The following is a 23,387-nucleotide window of genomic DNA, read 5'->3' as shown; positions in this document are numbered from 1 at the left end:
CTTCTAATGGGTAATGCTTCTTAATGTACACGTGTTTAATACCATGTAGCTTTACTTACCTTACGGCACAATGCGACTACAAGGCTGACTACGAGACAACAGCAAGGAGGCCTCCAGTGAACTTGCTCCCAGAAGTACCTCTCTGCCTTAGAGGAAAACTACAAAAATCCTCTAAGAAATAAGCTGAGTGAGACTTCCCAGGAAAAAGAAGACAAAAGATAAACAAATTTCTCTAAATGAGCATAACATTTAAAGAACTGTCCAAAGAGCAAAACTTCTGTTTTGGTACTTGTAGTTCCGAGAATCTGATGGAGAGATGTTTGTCTCTACTTCTTGCACTGAGCCCATTACTTCACTTCTAGTTGCAAATTCAAAGAATAAAATCTTGCTTCCAAAAATAAATCAGTAGGATACGTAACACACTCATAAATTAGCACTTTAGAAAGAAGTACATTGTGTGCTGAACATGCTCCCTTTCTATGTCCTTGGCATTGCTGAAGAGCTGTAAAAAAAAAAAAAAAAAAAAAAAAAAAAAAAAAAAAAATCACAGACAAGGCTCTGTCCCACTACATTGTGCAAGCTCTCCAGAAGAGCACTACCTTTCTAGCTTTGTCAGTTTAACAGCATATATTCAGGGATGCAGTTGTTGCAAACCCACCACCAGGTAACCAGGAGTTCTGCATAATGGCTGGCAACCCTGGAGGGGGAAAGCAAGAGCAACCATTATTTACAGAAAGTTCAGAGCATGCTGCAGAACTGGCAGAAGTCATGCTGTTTGTTTGCATTTTTCATCCCTGTGTCTGTCATGATTAATTAGTTTCATGTCCCATGAGTAATATCATGGCAATTAAATATTGGAAACCACAGGGAAAAGTCACAATGTTTTTTTTGGTCACGCAGTTCAAAAGTAAGTGACAAGTGCCAACTTGTTCCCACTCCAATCATATACAAACACTGTAGGACTTTCTTGTAATGTTCCCAAGCACAATTCCTAATATGCTGTCCATCTGAGTTGAGTACATTCATTGAGTACGTTACTGCTGGGAAACAACACTAGAAAGGGAGGTAACTAATATAGAATTTAAGAAGTTTCTTCAAAGAACTGAGAGAAATTTGTAACTAAACAGTTTTATTGACTTTTTTTTTTCCAAAATAAAAAACACAAAATAAACACCAAGATTAAAGGCCATAGACAGCATTAACCAAATGAACCAGCCACTTGGTTATAGCAGCTGATAACTAGTACAACTGGATATTATTGCATATACCTCAGTTTCATTTATACATCCTTTACAGTTTGGCAAGATTACAATCATACAGTAGCTTTGGTTGTGTAAAACCTAGTAGCAATACTTATTTAAAATGCAACTGTTGAACATTTTATGATTACAAATACTAATCCCATCCTAGGCTTCTCTCATTCTTTCTTCCCCTCCCCAGGTCTCACTGACCAGCAATTAGGGAGAGTGCATTTGCCACCGTTGTTTATAGCCCTTCTTTATCGCCGCGTGGCGACGCATCGTTCGGAGGAAGGCGTCCGGCCCCGCTTTCCTCCGAGGTGGCTGCAGGGCAGCGTTCCTCTTCCCAGGCTGACCCCGCTCTGCTCAGCACTCACCTCCCAAGAGCTGTGCAGGGCTTCCAGCCCAGCACCCTACCTACCGCACCGGGGCTCACTGCACGGCCCTGCGCTTGGGCACCGCAGAGAGAAACAAAACCAAAAGAATAACCCGCGTATCCACACTGCTGTGCTGAGCTGCCAGCACCAGGCAACGTTAGCCCTACCATACAACCCTACTTTTGTTAGGGAATTGTGCCTGAGACACTACGCAGGATGGCATATGTATGCTCTACAGTATATTCATTTCCTTTTTGGTCTTTTAAGCACTCTCTCATCCTTATGTATTCTAGTGTAACACTGCAACATTAGAGCAATGGTTGATAAAAACACACAGGATATTGGAAAACACTGGAGGCTTTTTTCCCCCCGCCCCCCAATGCAGGGTTCTTCCTTCCCCCCATGATTTGCCCCCAGCTGGGAATATCTACTTCCAGAGGGAATACACACTCTACTTAAACAGCATCTAACACTGATTTCTATCTCGGAGAAGCTACGAAACAAGCTGGATCAAACTGAAATGACCTGGCATGTGAAGATCCTTCTCCATTCACAAAAAGCCACAACACAGAATAGCTCCTACTTGTTTTTGCAGCCCTTTCGCTTGCTTCCACTGAAGCAAAGAGGAATTCTGCATGAGGAATGGCTGCAGCAGCGGGATCCCAACGGAACAAGGTGACTGCCATGCAGTAATTCAAATACAGGCAGTGTAACTGCTTTTTATATTCAGGTCCACACCTGTATAAGTATATAAATTAATAAGCCCTTCTAAATGATTTTAGAATCATCCTCTTTAATCTAAACATTTAAAACCTCTGAATACTTAGGATCACTAGATTTCACATGGCCCACAGCTGTAAGTATTTGCACTTACATGGCAAATATTAGAAATACATTTGCCTGCAGCTGAACAGGTAATTATACTGCCTATTATTCAGGTGAACAAGGATCAAGCACTCTATGTCTTGCAGTTATTGGATCTTATTATAAGCCTTTTCTGTAGAAAAGGGAAATAACCATCTAATTATATTACGAGTGCACAGTACTTAGTTTTAAAAAACCCTTATACTAGGCAACTAGATCTTTTGACTACAATGACTTTTTATGGGATATTCTAAAGGTGGTCTCTTACGACTGAGGATTCTCTATTTCACTGTACTCGCATAGGAAAAATAGTTAAAATCTAATTACAAAGCTGCTACATGGTTATTTTGTCATCTGTAAAACAAAATGAAATCCAGAATTGTATTTAAACAAAATACACCAGACAGTATAAAAATATTTCCCCATTGGAGTTTGAAACATTAATGCTGGATTTTTTTTGTATAAAAAGAAAAGTAATAATGGTAGACATTTATCTGCTTACTAGCCAAAAATATACATATGACTTCAAGGAGCTGTTCCAGGCTCACTTTAAGTGAGCTTGTGCTTTTGACCACAGCAATAATAAATGCACACATGTGGAACAAAGTTAGTGCCTGAAAACCTGAACTACATCTTATTTCTAACAATAAGACTAATTTCTGAGGCTGGCTACAGATTTCCACCTGTTTGCTTTGCTCAGGCGACCACAGCAGAGGAGTTCCAGAAGCACCACTTCCGCCTTGAATGGTGCTTGTTCAGCGCAACGTCTTCCTTCTCTCTCTCCTTCTTAACTCGCTGGTAGTGATCTTCCTCCTTTAGGTACCACACAGGTGGCCAGCGATGCCTCTCAAAGTATTCCTGATTATCTGTTAGAAAGAAGCAAGCAGAAGCCTCCAAGCACACCAGTAAGCTACACAAGTCCTGGAACTGCCTTGACTGTCCACAGGAAGCTTTGCAAGGCCTTTCTCTCCCCTAACCGCTCACCCAGCCTCCGGTCATCCCACCTCTCAGGGCTTCCTCCAGGCTCCTCTCTGCATTACTTAAGCAGTGGAAAGGCTACAAAAGCAGCAGTACCCAAGAAGCCTCAGCCCACCACACAAGGATTAAAAAGCCCTGTCAAGGGCTTGCTTTCTGGAAGAATGGAGTGTGAAAACAGCTCTGCTACTTTTATCATAGCTGAAACAGGCAGAGAATAAAAAGCTTGCCCTGGAATCAGGCTAATGACTTAGGCTTTATTTTTTTTTTTTAAATTTTGCCCCCACAGATAGGAAGGATGCTACCCTGGAGAGGGAGAGCAAATGTAAAGTCGCACGGCTACCTGAGCTCACCTAGATGCTCATGCTTGATGAACAGGGCGGGCTGAAACAAGAGGAAACATAATGAGAACTGCGGAACAAAGTTGTCCATACCTGAAGATTTAGCTTTGATTTCCTTGCGGAATTTGGAGCAAACACTGTTGTAATTGGTGCAGATGTAGTGCAAGCACCAAGCTGCCAGCTGGTTAGCATTGTGAAACTGCAAAGAAAAACAAGCAGCTTATTCCATTTCCTGAAGTTATGGTTCATTTTGCAGGGACTCTACGTGGCAGCATCCTCCTAAAGCCACAGGGAAGCTTCTGAGGCTCAGACACGGCCTCTGGGTGCCCTGGCCCATGTTTGTCTCCTTTAGGCACAATTCTGTCAGAGCACCCAGTGGTCCCAAAGGCTCATGAATAGGTGCCTCGTGTGCATGGCCTCTGGCACGCTGCACTCGCTCACACACAAGGCCTGAATTTGCTGATAAGTTTGTACCACCTAAATGCCCTCTCAGTTACTACAAGCCTTCCTGTGAAGTACCTCTCCAGGAAACTGTGCTCACTGACAGAATTTAAGCAGTGCTGAAAGCTCAACACCAAACCTTCTGCAAGTTTCTGATGGTCGTAAGGAAGCACAGCTCTCCACACAGTCAGGTTTGGAGAGCACATGTATCTGCCTGGCATTCTGGCTGTCTGCTGTGATCTTAGGTTATAAACACATCATTCTGTATAAGTACAGAGCACAGAGAATATCCTAACAGAGTTTAAACATGTTACTTCTGTCTCCAACCAAAGAAAAAACACTTTACAAATTCAAAATGAAGTAAAATGAGCTGCTTTTTCTTGGAAGAGATTCAGTTCTGGTTTTATAACATCATTATGGGCATTGCACAGAGATGCTTCAAAGCAGCTGAAGGAAATCCTGCATGGTGGCCAACATGTGCTGTATTTCAGTATCGCTCGACTCTAGACTTTAAGACAAGCTGGAGCTAAACTCTTCATTAGTGTAAAATCTAGAATAATTCCAATTTATAAAATATTTTATCTTGTACTACTGTATTTGGGAGACTGCTGTAGCACTTTTTTTGGGGGGAGGAGGGGGAAGAAGGAAAAAAAAAAAAAAAAAAAAAAAAAAAAAAAAGAGATGAGCAGTTTAACTGAGAGTTCCTCCTTTTCATGGTTTCTGGGATTCAAGCAGATGTTTGAGACAACCTGCTTGACCGTAGAGTAGTAGGATTTGTACTCACTCTATCAAAACTCTAAGAATATATATACGTATATACAAAAGCCCTTGCAATACGGGTCTAAGAATATCTACAGGAATTTAATGGGGGAAGAATCCAAGGTTCAGTTGTCACTACAAAGCTAGAAAGGTTTCTTACATTATATTTCATTTTAAAACACAGCCATGAGAATTTTGATCTTGTAAGTAACACAATCAAGAAAAATTAAAATAAGTACTTGAAAGACAACCTATCTCCCCCTAGGTTCTTTAGACAAAGGTTTTTAACATTAAACTAATGTTCACAGGGTAAAACTGCTTTGCAAAAGAAAACAAAATTACGTTTTATTGTCAAACACTGCCAGTGCAAAAGACTCTGAGCCACTTAGATGCAGTGCTCAAAACCATTAAGGCACTGAAAAAAAGTAATGCAGATGACTAGAATATCTTTAAAGAACAGTCCACACTGACCTGGGCCACTTCCAGGTAGGATAACACTTCTCCATCTATTGCAGCGCCGCTCATGGAGGCTTTTGTTAGCTCTTGTACCGCATGCTGCTCTGTTAGAGGAGACAACGAGTCACTCGCACAGAAACAGCCCATGCCAAAGCCAGAGCACCTGCCAGGACTATGCGTTCAACGACCAAGGCACCAGAGAAGCTCTGTCCTCCCTCCCTCCCGTGCAGATTCACCCCGAAAGTTCAAGCGACTTCAGCCTGGGGGAAAGCAGCGGAAGGCAAATTCTGGCCTTTACTGTCATGCCAAGAGACCCTCCATCCTGGCACAACCTCTCTTACTCCAGTTGAGCTGGAACGGATGGGATGACTGGACAACTTCTACACAATTCCTATTGTGTCTCAGAGAAAGCAAGTCTGCAATTAATGCCCACTTACAGAAAGGCAAAGTCCACACACACACCCCCCTCAAAATTCAGGGGTTATTTGGGGGTTCATTGATTTAATTCGCAAACTGAGTAGTATCCGGTCACTTTTGTCCAAATAAATGGTTAAAAAGTTATTCTGAGACGAGGGTTGAATTTCCATGTGCTGAGGTGGTTTAGCCCAAGACTAAGAAAGGCAAGAGAAAGGTAAGTAATATTTTTTCCAAGTGAAAATATCAACTTGCATTACAACCGCCTTGCAGAAGGAAAACACTTATTTTCCTTGACATGTAACAAAATCCTGTGCTGCAAGACCATTAAGACATGTTTCAGCCCTTGCAGAAGACATGTATTGGACAAGGCCACAAACCCTCACCTGCTAGTGCAACCAGGTGAGGAAGGCAAAACCTATTTGCCAAAGCAATTAACTCAAGTGTGTCCAGGTCCTGACTGGAGGACAGTTGTTTGGTATACAGGTAATCCAAAACTGCTTGCATGGAAGTCGTGTTTATGTTGGGAAGAACTACCTGGAAAAGATATTAAAAAGAAAAATCTGTACTAACCGAGCATTCCTCATATAGAAGTCATATTTTACTTTTGCCACTTATGCACCAATTTATTTTAGAAATGAAGACATTTCTTAATATATAAATAAAATAAAAAATCCCAGTAAAATTCAAGATGCCGCCGCTAGGAAGCACACTTCCAGAGTCAGGTTCTTTGCTCCAACAGGCAACCCTCCCAGTTGACTGGATATATATGTACACGTGTATACAAAATATAAGCACATGCAAATTAATCTGTCTGCCTGGGAGCAGCCAACTTGTACTTCTAGCTAGAAGGGGACCCATTGTGGTTCTCCTGTAGTTGGTAGTTAACTTCGGAAGTTTGCGAATATTGCTTTTAGCTTTTGCCTGAATAACTGGAATTCAAGCCCAGATTCTATAGCGCTAAAACACCAACCCCTAATACACGTCAGGCACTGTGGGAAACAGCTCAGTTCTTCAAGAAGGGCTAGTTGTAAAATTAATTAATAATATATTTTTGTTAATGCAGAGAACATTAAGTATTCAGTAAATAAGTTTATAAAACTATTACTTTATGTGGGGCACAACGCAAGTAAAAAGTTGGACAGGCGAAGAAAACAACAAATTCATTTCCACCTGCACTTTTAAACTTCCAGATTCATTACTGAATGCCTTAAACTCTAGAAAATGAAAGCTAGATATTTTAAATTGCAAAGATGAATTAAGTCTGTTAAGTTTACTATCAAAAAAGGCTGTAAGAAAATGAATGTATATTTTTCATTGCCAAATGTTGCTTACTACTATCAAACTATATATTTTTAATGAACCACTTGCTGAGCATGCCCCTGGGAAGGAATTATGTTTAAAGCTGTATAAGAAGAGACAAAAAAAATAAGTATAAAGTAGAAAATAATCTTCCAGAATAATAAAAAACAAACAAACAAACAAAAAAAAACCCTCTTAATTTAAACAAGACCCATTACTACCAAAGGGGACAAGGAAATCAAAGCAGAATAGCCAGCTCTGCATATGGTAAGATACAGGAAAAAGGAATAGCAGAATGTTAGAATTTGAAAAAAAATTCTGGAGGTACCTGAACACTTCTGCTGCAAACCCCTGAAGCACCAAGATCTTTACGCTTTGCCTTCTATCTGTCTTATGCAAGGGGACAGGCTGGTGCATGTGAAGACCTGTGCTGTTTTCTACTCAGGTACTAGAAAGCCAACTCCATTTTCCAGTTTAAAACTTCATGTTCTTTAACTTTTATTCCTCTCTTTGAAGCCCTCCCTGCCCCAAGTGTTCTCACTGTAACAGTTCTGATTTGTGAAAATATATTTTACAATCTTTAAAATAAGTTTAACAAAACTTACAGCTTCAATTTTTCCTTTATTTATTTTTCCTTTTTAGAACTTCATTTTTAAAAATCCTGTTATGACATCGAAACAAGGCATCTCATGCCTTATAGAAAATAAGCTATCTTCCTAGGTGTCCTAAACATAGGGCCTTAAGAAGAACATCCCAACTCTTTACGGGAAGAAAAAAAAAATAATAATAACAAAAAATCCAGGGCTTATTGCAAACCCCCAAATAGCTACAGAACAATGCTTCAATTTCCCCAAGCACATCAGACATTATGAGCAAAATGGATGGGAACAAACAAATACCTCACTGTTTGAGCTTTCAATAAATGATCCTCCGAACATCGCAGACATCCATTCACAGCTACAGATCAGCAGTGGCTTGTGGGCATTTATGGTTCCATCATCCAATTTAAATGTCACATCTGCCAGAGAAACAAAGAAACAAGCACGGCTGCAAATCTGGGTATAAAGTGGATCTGTGGCTTAAGAGTGTGCTTTCCACTTGCACTTTCTTAAGCAATTACTTCTTTCCTTCCCCCGCTGCAGATGACTCTAGGGTTTTATATTGGTTAATGAAAAAAAATAAACTTAAAAGGCCTTCTGAAAATGGAGATACTGGATTTTCAACACTTTGGAAAATCAGGTCACTTATTTAAAAGCTTCTGTATAGGTTTTGAGAAATTAAACACCAGACTCCTAGCTTGAAAACACCGGCCCCCGGTAACGCTGTAACTTTGGGTTTTTCTCTCCTCTCAGAACAATGTCAGTTGTCACAGTTTTTCAAGTTTGTGAAGAGGCAGTAACATGAATGAAAGGATAATTAGGATTTTCTCAGTGAAAGTGTATATTTACTCACCCGAAAATGTCCCTTTACAAAGGCACTCTTTTATCCGATTAGCTTTTCTGACATGAAATGCTTTCGTAATCTCTTGATTCATGAAGGCTTCTTTATTCATAATATTCTCCACCATCATTCGCAAATCAAATACTTCCAAGATTTCAGCAATCTGAGCTAATCTTGTGAGATCATTTTCATTTTCATCCAGTTGCCCCGTGTACAAAAACTGCAAAACAGTTTTAAAAGGTCCAGCCTGCACAGATGAGTCCATTCTTACCACAGTTACAGGACACGTCCTATTTGAAATAGGGTTCACTTGCATTTCCTTGTGCACACTGACGAACCCTTTACCCCAGGATGAGAGAGACCTTGCTGCAGAACTACTTTCACCAGCTTCAGGGTCCAGGGTGTTTAGAGAGTCCTCACTTCCTGGTGCTGGAAGTTTGACTTCGGCAGATTTTAAGGGTACCTCATCACTATCCTCATTTGTCTCACAATGAGATGTCGGAGCATCCCTGTCTGTACTTTCTCTGTTACATTTTATTTCATCCAAGCTTGGACTTTCCTCGCATTCCATTAAAAAAAGGTCATAAAACTTGGAGGAGGAGGTAGCTAGGTAAATCTTGTGAGCAAAAATGTAGTTCTGCTCCTGGAGAACAAACATAACATCTGCACACAGTGGGTTATCCAGTAAATATCCAGCTTCATTCATGCTCGGTATGGGACACTCTGGAATTTTGATAATGGGAGGAGGTGCTTTCGGAGGTAGGAATGGAGCTTGAAGTAGAGGTTTTTGGACCTTTTTCAAATGTGATTTCCAGAATTGCAGGTGTCTTCTGGAGATCAGGGCAGCTCTAATTGCATTGTCGAACACATCTTTAATTCCAAACTGGTCAAATACACTGCTTTCATAATATGGTATCCCAAGTTCCTTGGCAACCTCTCTGCCTCTTTCTGGTGGCAAAATATCTCCTCTTTTTATAGGCCTACAGGTAAATAAAAAAAGACCCTTACACACAATGATCATCACAAAGTTACTCCAAAACCCACAGAATTCAGAATTTCAGCACCAATTCCTGAGATTCAAATGAATATGAAATACAAATATATGAAATATATACAAATATATAAATATATACAAATACAAATATATATCATTCAAATGAATATGAAATACAAAATTAAGCTCATTAAACCCTTTGCATATCTAAAAGCACTATACCAGAGCATCTTAGAATAGCATAAAACTGTAATTGTTTAAGCATTGTGGTGTCTTTGTAATGTAACTACATAGATAGAAACCATTTCCACAAAATGTTAAGTGTTAAACTGGCAGCAAGCAAAGCTGACAGGATGCTTGAGAACTTTCATCTTTAAATAATTTCATAAATTCCTTTTTACCAAGATACTGTATCAGATACTGTATCAGTATCTTGGTTTGCATCCACCCTTTGAACTCAAGTGGGCACTCTCATCCCATAGAAACGCCACAAAGCAAGGTAAAGATGAAACGGGAAATGCTTCTTAGCTCATGCTTTTTGAGGAAAATAATAGCAGCCTACGACTAAACCTGCACCCGACCACTTGGAGATGGGCCCGTCTTGGCTGCAGCCGCCTTACGTGGGACCTTGTGGAGGTGCCGAGTGGCTCTAGCCCGGCACGCGGGCTGGAGCGCCAGGAACGAACCAGGGGGGCTCCGCTCGCGGACATCGTCCGCGAGCGGAGCCCCCCTGGTTCGTTCCTGGCGCTCCAGCCCGCGTGCCGGGCACTGCCGGCCTGGGTGGCACCTTCCTCCTGTCGCCAGCTAGTCACGGACGTGGGGACAGCAGCCTGCGCTGGGCACCAACCGCTCGAGTGATACAAGCGCTGCTGCCTGAAGCCAGGCTGAGGGGAGAGGAAATCCCAAGGGGTTTTTTGGTTTGCTTTCCTGAAAACGTTTCCTTTTAAAGAATCGGCCAGAAAAAAAGAAGAAGAAATCTAATAAATTCACAAACCTATGAAAATATATTGCAAGGTCAAGAATTTAAAAGCAAGACAAAGCAAGCTCTTCTAAAAGCCCATGAAATATTAACTCAACCCATTCATGAATATGTGTTAAGGTAAAATTTCGATTACAAGATAATGGATATGATTATTCCTATGAATCTAGCTTCATTCAATGCACAAATTTACATAAAAGGAAGAAAATAGTCTTCTGAATTTGGGGAAAACAAAAATTTTCTAGAATAACCTGGAATATCTTTCTCTTGTAAATTAAATTTTGAAAGTTCGAAGTTCAACTGCTTGACTTTCTGTTATGATCTAGGATCATGTTTATAAAATTAAACTCAATTGAGAATTAAAATAAAAATAAATAAATGAAAAGACCCAGTAGAATTCTATCAGTTTGAAACAGTACCTGGCAGTGACAACATGAAAGGACACGATGCACACGTTCCAATAGAGAAAAAACACATTTGCCAATGTTTAGTAATTCCTATTAATGAGATATTGTAGTTGTGTCCAAGCATCCAACCAACTTCAGACCTCCAATATGCAAAAACATTCTTTAAAACATACACTAAGAAACTGCATTTATTAAAGAGCTAACCACAAATGAACAACAAAAAGAAAGCAAAAATCTACTTATTTCAAAAAAGCATACCTCGCAGTATCATTTCTCTTTGAAAAGGTGCTGTACATAATTAACAAGGTGAACTTTTTCAGTTTTTTGTTTAAATTTTACCTTGCCAAAGGCCTCCTAGCTCTGTTAACAGCTTCAAGATCAGCGTAACGGAGATCGAGTTGGCAGCCCACCAGGATGACCGGTGTGCGAGGACAGAAGTGCTTGATTTCTTGATACCACATTGTTTTCACATGATTCAGGGAATTGGGATTAGCAATTGAAAAGCACAGAACAACTACATCAGACCTAGAAAGGCAACATGAAAACAAAAATTAAAAATCAACTGCCTTGCTTTTCACCGCAGCTTCACCTATTTTCATCAATCCAAATAGAAACCACTGTATGCTTTAAAAAACTCACTAAAACCCCACGTCAAAATCCAGGTTACTCGTGCAAAGGTTGGATAGAAGCTACCCATTTCACCATGCATGAAAGCACGGCAGCACAAAGCCACATACCTGGGAACACCACCGAAGGGGGATCTCTACACATACAAAGAGGTCACTAGGAAAAGAGCTAGGGCTTGCCATTCTCCACTTTCATTCCACAGTTATCCAGAGGCTGTTAGTATTCCTCAAATAATACTAACTGGACACCTATGTCCCAAACTGAGGATCCCTGGCATTGAGAATTAGAACAGGCTACACAAAGCCCAGGCAGGCCCAGAACCCTTCTGAACTTGTAATGGAGAAACCTCCAGGGCCCTTTTAGATCCTAAGACAATCCCCATGCCCCGCACGCTGCACAGCAGCGCTGCCAACAACTCTAACAGCTAACTCACTAAAACAGCAAATTCTCCTCTATCATAAACAGGGGGACTGGGCACTCACTGGGTACATGCAGAGTTCACACATGAAATCAGCACCAGAGCTAGGTCTGTCAGCTCCTCAAATTCCTGCAGAACTTTGAGCAATGTTGATGACCCAAGCCCAAATAAAGATCCTAATGAAAGGAAGCTCAGCATACGACACTAGTGGCAGGCTTTTACAGCTTTCGGGAAAACCAGAAGTGCTTCACCACAGCACTGCCTTGCAAAGTGGAAGTGTGGGGGATTAAAGTTGGCACTACAGCTACCAAACCACCACTGAAGCCTATCAAAGCTGCTGCCCCAGGGCACTGAAGTGCTTCAGCATCTGCCGCAGGGCTTGCTAACTTGGGCCAATTTCACTGTTTAGAAAGCAGGATGGAGTATTAAGAAAGGCATTCTCAAGCTCTTATGTCCTTCTGGTAAATGCTGGAAGAATTATACATGTAAAACCAGCCTCAATAATACACCTCTCACGCAAAAAAAAAAAAAGGTGAACTGAAACTCAATAAAACTTGAGGGGAGTTCTGGGGGTAAAGCTATTCCTGTCAGCAGAATAAGCTCAACATTACCATGTCCACCTCACTTCTTTAACTTAGCACAAATATATTGTATAGTGAATAGAGCAACAGCAATGAATCTTAACATTTGCCTTTTAAATAATGAAATACCTCTTCTGTATTGCTGCTATCTACACTTCAGCAAGGACACAGATCTAGCTAAGCAAGGCTGTTTCTAAAGATAGCTACATGCAATACAGGTATTGCTGTAAGCCTGAATGTAATGCGAGAGAAATGCTCCTGCTCCAGGTTTGTAGCTTATATAAATGGCATCACATCCACCACATTTAAAGACAAAGGCTTTTGAAATCAGAAAAAGTTAGGAAAATGGATAGGCTAAGTAGCCAGTGCACAGCTCTTACAGCCACCCGAGGCAACCATTCTGCAGATTCAAACTTACTCTGCTCAAGGTCATGGGAAGGCAAAATCTAGACCCCAGTGACATCTGCTTAGCTCCCAGAAAGCAGAAATCAAAGCAGAGCTGCAATGGAAAGTCAGAGGCCCACATCCTCTAATCAGGACAACTGTTCATTCACTCAAGATCCTCCAAGCTGCCAGAAAGGCAAATGTCAGCTGTCTGGCTGGGTCTAACTCTACCTAAGCATCTTAGAGAGACAGACTGTCCTGTGCCCTTGAGAAATTAATACCTAAAGCCAGAGGAACGATTGCAGCCATGAGTACCCAAACCTCTTGGCTCCACAAACCAGGAGACATCAATTCTCTCAGAAAATCAGAAGAAAACACAGCTCCAGTGGGAGTTTGAAAAGAATTTAGAGGAATAAAATATGTAATTTGCATGTTATTTAGCCCAAGTTAAAACATGGGCTCCCCTCACTGAAGATCCTCAGAGTTCAGTACTGGACAAGGCAAAATAAATTCTCCTCTATCATAAACAGGGGGACTGGGCACTCACTGGGTACATGCAGAGTTCACACATGAAATCAGCACCAGAGCTAGGTCTGTCAGCTCCTCAAACCCACCCACCGTAACACCACAACACAGCAAGCTTTCATTCGAGTCATAAGCATGATTTGCACCGCTTGCACAAACTGCAGACTGTAAAACCTAAGATTACTTGTCCACAGAGGATCATCAACATTTGGGAACAACAGTACTTTGGGAACTTGAATTAAATACACGTATTTCCTTTTAATCTCAAAGGCACGTTGACAAATAACCAACCCCCAAATACAAAGTTTGTTGAATTCTGTTCTTAAAAGTCAGAACCTGTCAGGTTAAAATAATGCATTAATATTGTCCAAGCGCAAAAAAAAAAAAAAAAAACAACCCCCACACAATGTTGTTTTTACATTTCCAGGAAAGTTAAAAAGAGAGGATTTTTTTAAAAAACCCTCTAATTTAGTGTCATTTTAAGTGTCTTAGTTACTTGGACAATGAGAAAGGATGAATCAATTTTACTTCTGCTTTCTTCTTTCCCTCTGCAGCAGTATTTTAAAAAAAACAAGTGGCTTGTTTTGAAAACACATTTCATAACCATTTCCAAGTAAAATTCAGGAATGATTCATAAAAACATTTTCACAGACTTGAGTACTGAAGGCTGCTTTACAACTTCTTCTCCATCATCTTCTTTCTAGATTAGGATTCAGGTCAGATGGACAAGATGTCTTGCTTGTTGCCTAACACCTTTGTCAAACCGTAGCAAAAGTCTATGGTTACACTTACTACACATATAGATATTCCATACTGAAATACCACATGAAATAAAGGTAAGAATTAGCAAATACTCAGCAAAGGTGGACAGTATCTCAGATATTTGAGACAGTGTCTTATAGATTCAGTAGTACATGTTAGAAATGCATTAGTGGCTTATTCTTACTTCTGCTTTTCATATTTTTCATTACCAGAAGAAATAATGAATCATCTACTCCACACATTGAAGCATCTGAACATATTTTAAGTATCACCAGAACTCATAATTTCTGACTTGTCCAGCATAAAAGCATTTCAAATGCTCTCCATGGAGCTGCAGAAATAGCTTTTAATGCATGCATTAATGCAAACATGCATGTCTGAAATCAGCCCCCAAGACAGTTATGGATTACCTATAGGAGGCTTCTGTGGGTATAGAATACGGGTCACAAATATTGCGAGAGGTAAGACATCCAGAAGCCTAGTATTAACCTCAGTGCATTCAGCAACATGTGCCCAAACCTGGATGAGTAAAAATTCTGATACTAACAACTAGCACTTTTTAAGCCTTCAGAATTGAAAAGCAGCCCTCCAAAGAACCAAGTCTCTGGCAGGCACCAGCACGTGGTGTGCTGTCATCCTGGGAGCCTCAAGCACGCAAGCTCTGAACTGCCCCAGGTGCACAAGATCACAAGTTGCTGCAGAAGAGCATGCAGTGTGGCCCAGGCAGAGCTGAGACCCGTGAACCCAGGCTCTAGCTGGGGCACCTGGAAGCTCATAGCTTTCACGCTATGGATGCGGTCCTGGTATAATAAACTGTACTACAACTGCACCTGTATGCCATGCTGCTGATCCTTCTTCCAATAAAGATGCATTGCAAATGACTCTCCAACATGTATTCATCCTCCCTTATATATTTATTTTAGATGACATTCAAGGGAGTAACAATATTAAATGACATCTCACATTTAGCAACTGTGTTCCTCATCTGACTGGCTCATGATCTGAATCTAGAACTATAAACTCTGGTTGCAGATAGCCTGACATGGGTGAGTCTTGTTAAAGAAACAGGCTGCCTTCTGAAAGGCATACACCATGCTGCCCAGGAAGGACAGTTCCCTCTAGCTTATAACCTATGTGACACTGGGGAAAACTACTTCATGAAAGAATTGCTCACCATGTGTGCAGGGTATCAGCTGCCATAGAGTCAAGCATTAATACTGTTCTGTTCACAAAGAGGAAGAGATTAAACCTGTGAGAAACACGGGTCTGGAAGAGATGTTTCTGATCTGGAAATCAGTGCAGAGAGTCTGAGGGAAGCAAAGGAGGAAGACTCAAGTGTCACCCTGGCTTCTTGTCTTTCTACAGGACAAGTGACTAGTACACATTTTCTTTTTAGAGAGCTTAAAGAGTCAAATTCTACAGAATGAGTTTAAGGATAGACAAAGTGTAGTTTAGTTGACTACAAGTGCGTTGCACATTTTGATTTAAGTCAAACTTTACAAATAGATAGAAAGACTGGAAAAAAAAAATCAGGAAAAAATCTCCTGTTAGTCTTTTTTTTCCATTTCTAGATTTCAGCTTTCTCTGAGAAGAAGCAGGGTTGAACTAAAAGAGTCTATTCTTACCACTTTATATAGCAAAATGATACAGGTTCATCCAAACTGTTAAGACTGTCTGGATTTAACCAAAACAGCTAATCCAGAGATGTTTATTTACCAATAAAAAGTTGTTTTTCCTTTGTTTCTTCTGCCCTTTAATTCTCCCCGCCCCCCCCCCCCCACACACACACTTCCCATAATTTCCCTCTGGGGTTCCTCAGAGACCTGCACACAGCTGCACGTATCCTGCTTGAGGCAGATTTCCACAAAAAACATCTCTAGGGTTCACCTGTGCGGGTTTGCAACCCTCAGAGGAACAACTGTGTGGTTAGCCTGGCTGCTTACACCAGCTCTAAGAAGTTCCTCGACACAGGAGTGTTGGGAATAATAAAAGACCATCTAAGAATTAAAACCAGAATCTTATTTATGGCAGAAAAAAATCTTGCTATGTCTCCACACCCATCTGTATACATTTTGAAGACAGATGTTCACTCAGTTGTACAACATTTTTCATGCATGCATCTCACAGAGCTGGAGAAAAACAAACACAATAAAAGAAAACCCAACAACTTGTGCAGATAGCCATAAGCAAGGCCGATAACATGTTTTAAGTGGACTCAATTTTTAGTAAATGCGGTTGCAGCCATCACATGAAATGAGAAAACATTTGTAAGTGACTGGTGAGCATAACAAAATGACCTGAATACACAGGACTCATATGCACACACTCATAACAGATGAGAGACCAGGGAAACTAAAATGCAGGGGTGCCTGGCATGGTAGGAGCTGAAGATATCCAAGTAAGGCAGGGCAAGACCATGCAGTGCCCTGGCCATGAGCAGGAGAATCAATTAGTTCTATACTTTACCGACAGCAGGGAAGCTTCTTAAGTACTGGTGTAATGTGCGAAACTCAAAATGCCCTGAAATACATTCAGATTTTGTGGTGAGTAGCACGCAGATCTATTTCCAAAATCTTTTGCAAGTTCACTGTTAGTAGGAAACAACAGCAATAAAAAAAGGCAAAGCTACCTTTAAGAAAACAACATATTTCAAGGCCATGCTTCAAGGTGGAGTTTTCCCATACATTCCTTACAAACAGTACAACTTGTTTTAAAAGTATGCATTTTAAAATCTTTTCCATTTCCTTTGAAGTACCCATGGGAGCATGTACAGAGAATGACAAAAAAAGAAGTCTTGCTATCACAAAGAAGGGTTAAAATACCTCACACTGCAGAAACCGGTAAGAGCTCTTATTGTATAAATGTCTACTGAGCAACAGGACTAAAAACAGCAAACAATAAAACATTGGGGAAAAAAATATATATTTTAAGTTGAAGGACTGCTGACGCAGTCTTGGATTTTGGTTCATTTTCTAGGAAGCAAAATCTTCCATAACTCTGGTTCAGTTTTTACATATGAAAAATACCACCTTACTGTTAAATGGAACTTTGCAGCTGAAATAAGGTGCCTGTGAGTTACCCCAGCATGATTCTGGGCCAGCCTGGATCCAGTTAAACTCTCCTTGAAATCAAGCATGTTGGCACTATTCACATCCACAATATCATGCTCATACATCCATTCTTTCCCCATAGGAGCAGAGACCTTGACTACCTCATTCCTTATGTAGGAACAAAAATTCTACAGCAAACACAATTATGGAGATAGTTACGTGAGGCTGGTAGAGACCAAAAAATTCTGTTCTCTACCTGCAAAAATCACTGTTTGTAAAAAGGGTAGAGCACAAAGCCCAGATACCAAATCAAAGGCCAAAATGTAAACAAATTGATAGCAAAAGTAAAAGAAGGCACAGGAAAAATTGAAATATCTCTGATCAATCCAAGGCAAACACCAAAACTCACAATATGATGCAAAAAGATTTAACTAAGAATGTTTTGGTAACATACATCTCGACTGACTGCCAGCTCCAGAGAAAGGTAAAATAATGAGAAATAAAACTCACAAAATAGGGACAAGCCACGAAAAGGGAAAGACGAGTTTTTCAAATCTGTTTCCTGCCATTGTACAGATGAGAACAATAGCATGTTATCCCTCTGGAGCCAACAGAGCCAACCAACTTTAATCAAAGATAGTAGAGAAGAATAACAGAAAGAACAGACGAATCCATTTCTTCTCTCCCACTCATATCCTCTAAAAAACAGCAGAAACTAATGTTCCATCATAAAAAGATATGGAGTTCAACAGAGATAAAGGATTGACATAAAACATGATTTGAAGCAACGATATTTAGGAAAAGAGGTAGGGGATAGATGTAAGGATGGACAAAACAAGAAAAATGAAGATCCAAAGTTAGGCCCTAAAACTCAGTAAAATCACAATTCCTTATAAGTGCCAGTTAAGTACACAGGTAGGAAGGCAGGGACAAGACAGAGAGGAAAGAAATCTAGAGAAGGAGGAGGAATGATGGAGCCAGCTTTGTATCTTGTGTGAGAATGAATTATGAAGTCATGGAGGACGTGAAAATAGAACATTAATAGAAGCTAGATGCATTCTGGGGAGAAAATATGAACTTTCATACTCTTTGGCCTCCTTTGCACTTCCATCAAAACCAGCTGATTATTTGTTACTTAAAAAAAATACTGCTGTCAAGAAATTTCACCTGGTAAGTTGGCGTCAGAGTTTTTGATAAGCGAACTCACTTTAAAACAGTTATAACTGTTTGGTGCACGATGGTTTTCCCTATTCTGGCATATGCACGAGGAAGTCCAGAGTGAGATGTTTAGCTGTGGAAACAGAAAACAGCTCAAAAAAAAAAAAAAAAAAAAAAAAAAAAAAAAAAAAAAAAAAAAAGACTACCTAGTACCTATCCACAAAGAAATAGTTCACTGTGATGAAGATTCCTACAGAAAGACAATTCCCAGGTTACGCATTTCCCAAAGATTTTGGTTGCCCCTCCCAGCTAGTGACTTATGAGCACAAGTAAAAATGTAAAGTTATGCAATACGGCAAATAACTTTTGATATATACTTCTTCATTCCAGTCAAGGAAGACTTTGTGCACTGAAAGTTTCTTGCTGCTCTAGATATATTACACATATGCCAAGTTGAGCCTTACAGAGGCAATACTAAACATATTTTAAGAGGCTCTGTCAGCAGTCTCACAGCAAGGTTTATTCGCATTTGTAACTCATGAGGAAAAAGCTGTTTTCTGTCCATGCCGTATGAACAGATTTTGTTTGGTCTACAGCTCATGTTTAAGTTACAAGTAAATAAATCATCCTGGCTGAATTAGCCAACAAAACACATAGCACTGAGAATAAATATTTGATTGGGGCTGAATTAACTCTTTGCAGATTTGTGCTCATGTGAGCACACACACACACACACACACACACACACACACTCTAGAACTGCCTGTATCAAATAACTAAAATAATAATTTGATTTGTTAATAAAATTTTAGTGAAACATGTTTACTTAATAAAAAAAAAAAAAGAAGTTGGAAAACAAAGGAAAAAGAAATATATGCAAGCCAATCCTTTTCTTCCATGTTCCTTCTGGAATTAGCTTCAGCACAATGACGCGTTGACAACTCTCATACAAAGCCAGGTTGAACAGCAGAATAGAGGATAGTGAACCCTGCCACGCCAAAAGAAATGCAAATGCAGGTATGTTGCTGTCTTTGCACAAGCAGTTTGGTGCCTCCCAGGGATGCTGGTGCTTAATAGCAACTTCAGCTTAATCACAAGTTCCCAGCTAACATGTAGGCTTCAAGGATGCAATAGCACTGAGGTTAGATGGTTATTAGGTGAAGAGGTGGCGAGGAACTAGAAACCGATGCACTGATCATATCACAGCTGGTGTCATCTTCAAACATTTTGGAGCAATTCTGCACCAAATAAAACCCCACGGGACAATATCAACAACGTAGCGCCAAGGCTGAACTGGACTGGATATGTCCAAAGCTGAAGTACCACAAGTACAGCAAGAAAAAAAACTGTCATGTTAGAAAACTCCACAAGCAAATATTTCCACGAGTCTGTCCAGCCTCCTCCCTTCCCTCTCCCTTAGTTTGTCAGGGTTTGTTTCCCAAGGCTCCTGTAGGACTGTGATTATTGAACTCAACACTACACAGTAAAGTGCAATCTGGACCTCAATATTTACACTCCCATTTTAAACGATGGCTGTAAAAACATTACCTATTCTCAACAGAATTCCAATGTTCCTCCCAATCCCACAAAAAATATAATGGTAAGACACTCCTTCTGTCCAACTCTTTTTATGCTTCTATCCGTGAAAAATAACAAATTAAGTATTTATCTTTGCAGTAAGTCCTGCTAGCTGTTCTGCCTGTCATTCATAGCATAACCTATTTAAGCAATATTTTACAAAACTGTATGGAACAATGTTTTCCAAAGAGTAGTTGGTAAATTAATGACTTGCTGTTTCTTGTCATGACACATTTAGGACTATTAGAGGTCTTGGCTGGGTGTTCACCTGAAAAACTTCCCCCTGCATAAGGGGCACATGCAGTCTACTTTGCATAAAATAGTTTCAAAGGTAATTGAAGGAATAGCTCGTTAAATGATCTTTCAGGCAGACAAACAGAAAACACTGGCTAGCTGTAGGTTTTGCCTTGAGCAGTTTAACATAAACTACATTTTTACTGTACTGCAAGATACAGCTTAACTATGAGAAGGCTGTAGTTCAATGTACAGAGACTATTTGAAATGACTCCTATAAACGTGCATGTTCAATAAATCCACCTGAAATGCTATTCATAAAAGTTTCCTCAGACTATAGCAGTTTCCAGTTACTTCCTGCATTAACAAACTTTGCAGAAACAAACAAACAAGAAAATGTTAACAAGATATTAGGCTTCCCGAACTGCCCTTTTACATGGACCACAGTTTAGCAACCTGATTCAATGTGGGTTCAGTTCTGGTCAGTAACTCAAGTTATTTGTGTCCTTCCTGCTGCTTGCAGGATCAGAAGCTAAATATGTTGGTGTTCCCCCTCTTCCATCCTGTCAGTAAATGTTGGATCAGAGCACAGAACGTGCCTGATTTTGTTCTCCTAATCTCTAGTAATCTTCTCAGTGACACAGTATCTGCTGCAGAGTATCATGAGGCCGCATCAAAAAGGAATGGTTAGAGGAAATGTTAAGTTACATCCATACTTATCAAAGCAGGATCTCCATGTTGCTAAATGTTAAGCAGTATCTATTCACATACTTGAGTAGTACTGAATATTAAGGCCAATGCTACCTTAAAATCAATAACTTCTCACACATGGAGCTGCTTATTGCTGAATTGCACAGATAGTGTATGCTGGGGGTGCTGCTACTCTAGCTCTTGATGCAACAGAGCGAAAGCCTTTAGATCAACTACAGAAACACTTAACCGCTCAGGGCACCTTTCCTGTTACCTGAAAGTTCAAGTAGATTCACAACTCCCAGAGAAACTCACCACCAACACAGGCTGAGCACAGCAGAGGAGTTGCACAAACTGCTGTGCAGAGTTTTACAGCAAGAAAATGTATCTGGGAACTTCATTGAGCAGCAACCTTCCAAAGCTCCCGAGGGACAGTGAAAAGACCTGCGTCCTGTAAAGTCACTCATTTCATCGGGGGGCACAGAGAGAAGGAAAACGCTAAACTAGTACATTTCAGCAGCATGGAATTCAAAGCTGGAGCAGGGTCTATACAAAGGATATTCTGAGCTGGAAAAATAAATCTATCTATGGAAGCATGATCACCTTGGAAAAAGGAAGTTCAGGAAAGTAAAAATAAGGACTGAGATCTTGTTCAAATGACAGTTATGAAATAACCTTTAAAATTCATCTTCCTCTCTATTCACCCAATACAGGCAGTCTGTTCTCATTCTAAATGTATTCAAATGTCTGATAGCTGCTCTGCTGTCTGCACTGAGGCAAGGCCAGATCTAATTACTATTACACAAAAAGCAAGCATGTCATTGGCTTCGCTCCTTTTTGAAACTATGCTGAAATTACATTATACATGCTGGAAAAATCTATTTTTTTTTTTTTTTTTTTTTTTGCCATTTCCAAGGTTAATCCATTTATTAACACACCCTTGATATCTGTAGAAGACAACCCCTTCCCTTCCATAATTTTAATTAAGAAAATACATGAGATCTTCACCTTTAATGCAGTGAGCTCTGCTATGAAGAGACCAGATACCTATCCAGCATTGTGGGTTTTAATAAAATAAAAAGTCTATCACATAAGCGTGATGTTTCCCAACACTGCTGCTTGTTAGTTCAGCACTAAATAGGCAATTATATCCTACACTGCTTATACAGGCAGGGAATGCTGATTTCCAGTTTTGTAAAACTGCCATCTGATTTTTGGAAATGTTCTTTAAAATATGAAATGGGACAACATTTGTTGACAGAGCTTAGTGTATTGTACAAGTAAATGTAGCATAGTAAAACTGTGCTGCTTTTTAAATATTTATATCTTTTAATCTTTATAGTAGGATAATCCTCTTTGAAGTGGGCAGGAATATGAATACCCTTGATTGTTTTTAAGTCCTTGTTTTTCAAAATTAAGATTTGTGATTTTTTTCTGCTGTAAAATTTTATTAGTGCCGCTATTTGAAATGTAGTTTGAATCAATTTACCTTCCATAAGCAAAACGTCTGTCTTTGTGGTGGTCCCCAAATGTGTCCCAAAGCCTGAGAGAAACACTCACTTCATCCACAACATCTCGTGAGCGTTCAAGGACCTAAAACAGAACACACATTACATTGTCCTTCCCTCCATCAAACCAGCACATTTCTATTTCTCCTGCAAGAAGATCTAAAGCACAATACATTGAAAGAGTCCAGCACATGTAGTTTTAAATGCCACATTTTACAAAACGTCTGCAGAATATACATCTTCTATTATCTTTTGGTAAACTTGGGTAAACTTTGGGATGCATGAGCTGGGGAGATGCTGGCTTCCTTCCACATGAGGCAACGGCTGCAGTAGAGCCCTTGTATACAACATTCTGAGGTCACTGCTGTATTCTGGCAAGAAAGAGCTCACCAATAAATAATAGTACAACCTCACAGCATGTGCTCTGTATATTGTAGACCTGCTGTCCTTACCTCTTGGCAGACCCGGTACTGATCGATGGCCCAGACAGTGGGGACGTGAGTTGCCAGCAGCTGGTACTGGGTCAAGGTTGTATTACAGGCTCTCGCACAGATCAGCCGCGTCTTCCCCACGGCGTTATCTCCGACCACCACGCACTTGATAGTTTCAACGTTGGGCCTTTCGTAGTCCATGTCAGCGTCCATTTATCGAGAACTGGAACAAGACAGTTGCACTTGTTTTCTTCTACTGCATGAACTGTGCTATTTAGAACTACAGCCTTCTACTTCCACTTCCTCCCGGATGCCTGAAGAGGACAAAGTCTACAGGCAAAGCTTGCAGTAAACTGTACCAAAGGAAACGAGCTGCTCCTTTAAATACCACACAGTTATGGAAATGTTGGACTATTTTGATCGCAATAAGCTTATGCTGTTCACATGTTATTTT

At 40.1% G+C, this 23,387-nt stretch overlaps 1 protein-coding gene across 1 annotated transcript; it reads right to left on the bottom strand.

Annotated features, from left to right (window-relative positions):
- Positions 1 to 2,101: 2,101 nt before the first annotated feature.
- Positions 2,102 to 23,152, bottom strand: RHOBTB1 (Rho related BTB domain containing 1). The gene is made up of 9 exons (XM_088526324.1): positions 22,955 to 23,152; positions 22,484 to 22,587; positions 11,327 to 11,512; positions 8,620 to 9,587; positions 8,067 to 8,185; positions 6,252 to 6,402; positions 5,467 to 5,555; positions 3,889 to 3,994; positions 2,102 to 3,345 (listed from the first exon to the last, which is right to left on the bottom strand). The coding sequence occupies exons 1-9, from the start codon at positions 23,144 to 23,146 to the stop codon at positions 3,176 to 3,178; spliced, it is 2,085 nt and encodes a 694-aa protein (XP_088382450.1). The 5' UTR covers positions 23,147 to 23,152; the 3' UTR covers positions 2,102 to 3,175.
- Positions 23,153 to 23,387: the final 235 nt, after the last annotated feature.

Source organism: Tinamus guttatus, unplaced genomic scaffold, assembly GCF_059628265.1.
Source record: "Tinamus guttatus ecotype Peru unplaced genomic scaffold, ASM5962826v1 Tinamus_guttatus_pri_ptg000246l, whole genome shotgun sequence".
NCBI lineage: Eukaryota > Metazoa > Chordata > Aves > Tinamiformes > Tinamidae > Tinamus > Tinamus guttatus.
The sequence above is the reverse complement of the archived record's forward strand: the minus strand, read 5'-3'. Positions and strand labels throughout refer to the sequence as shown.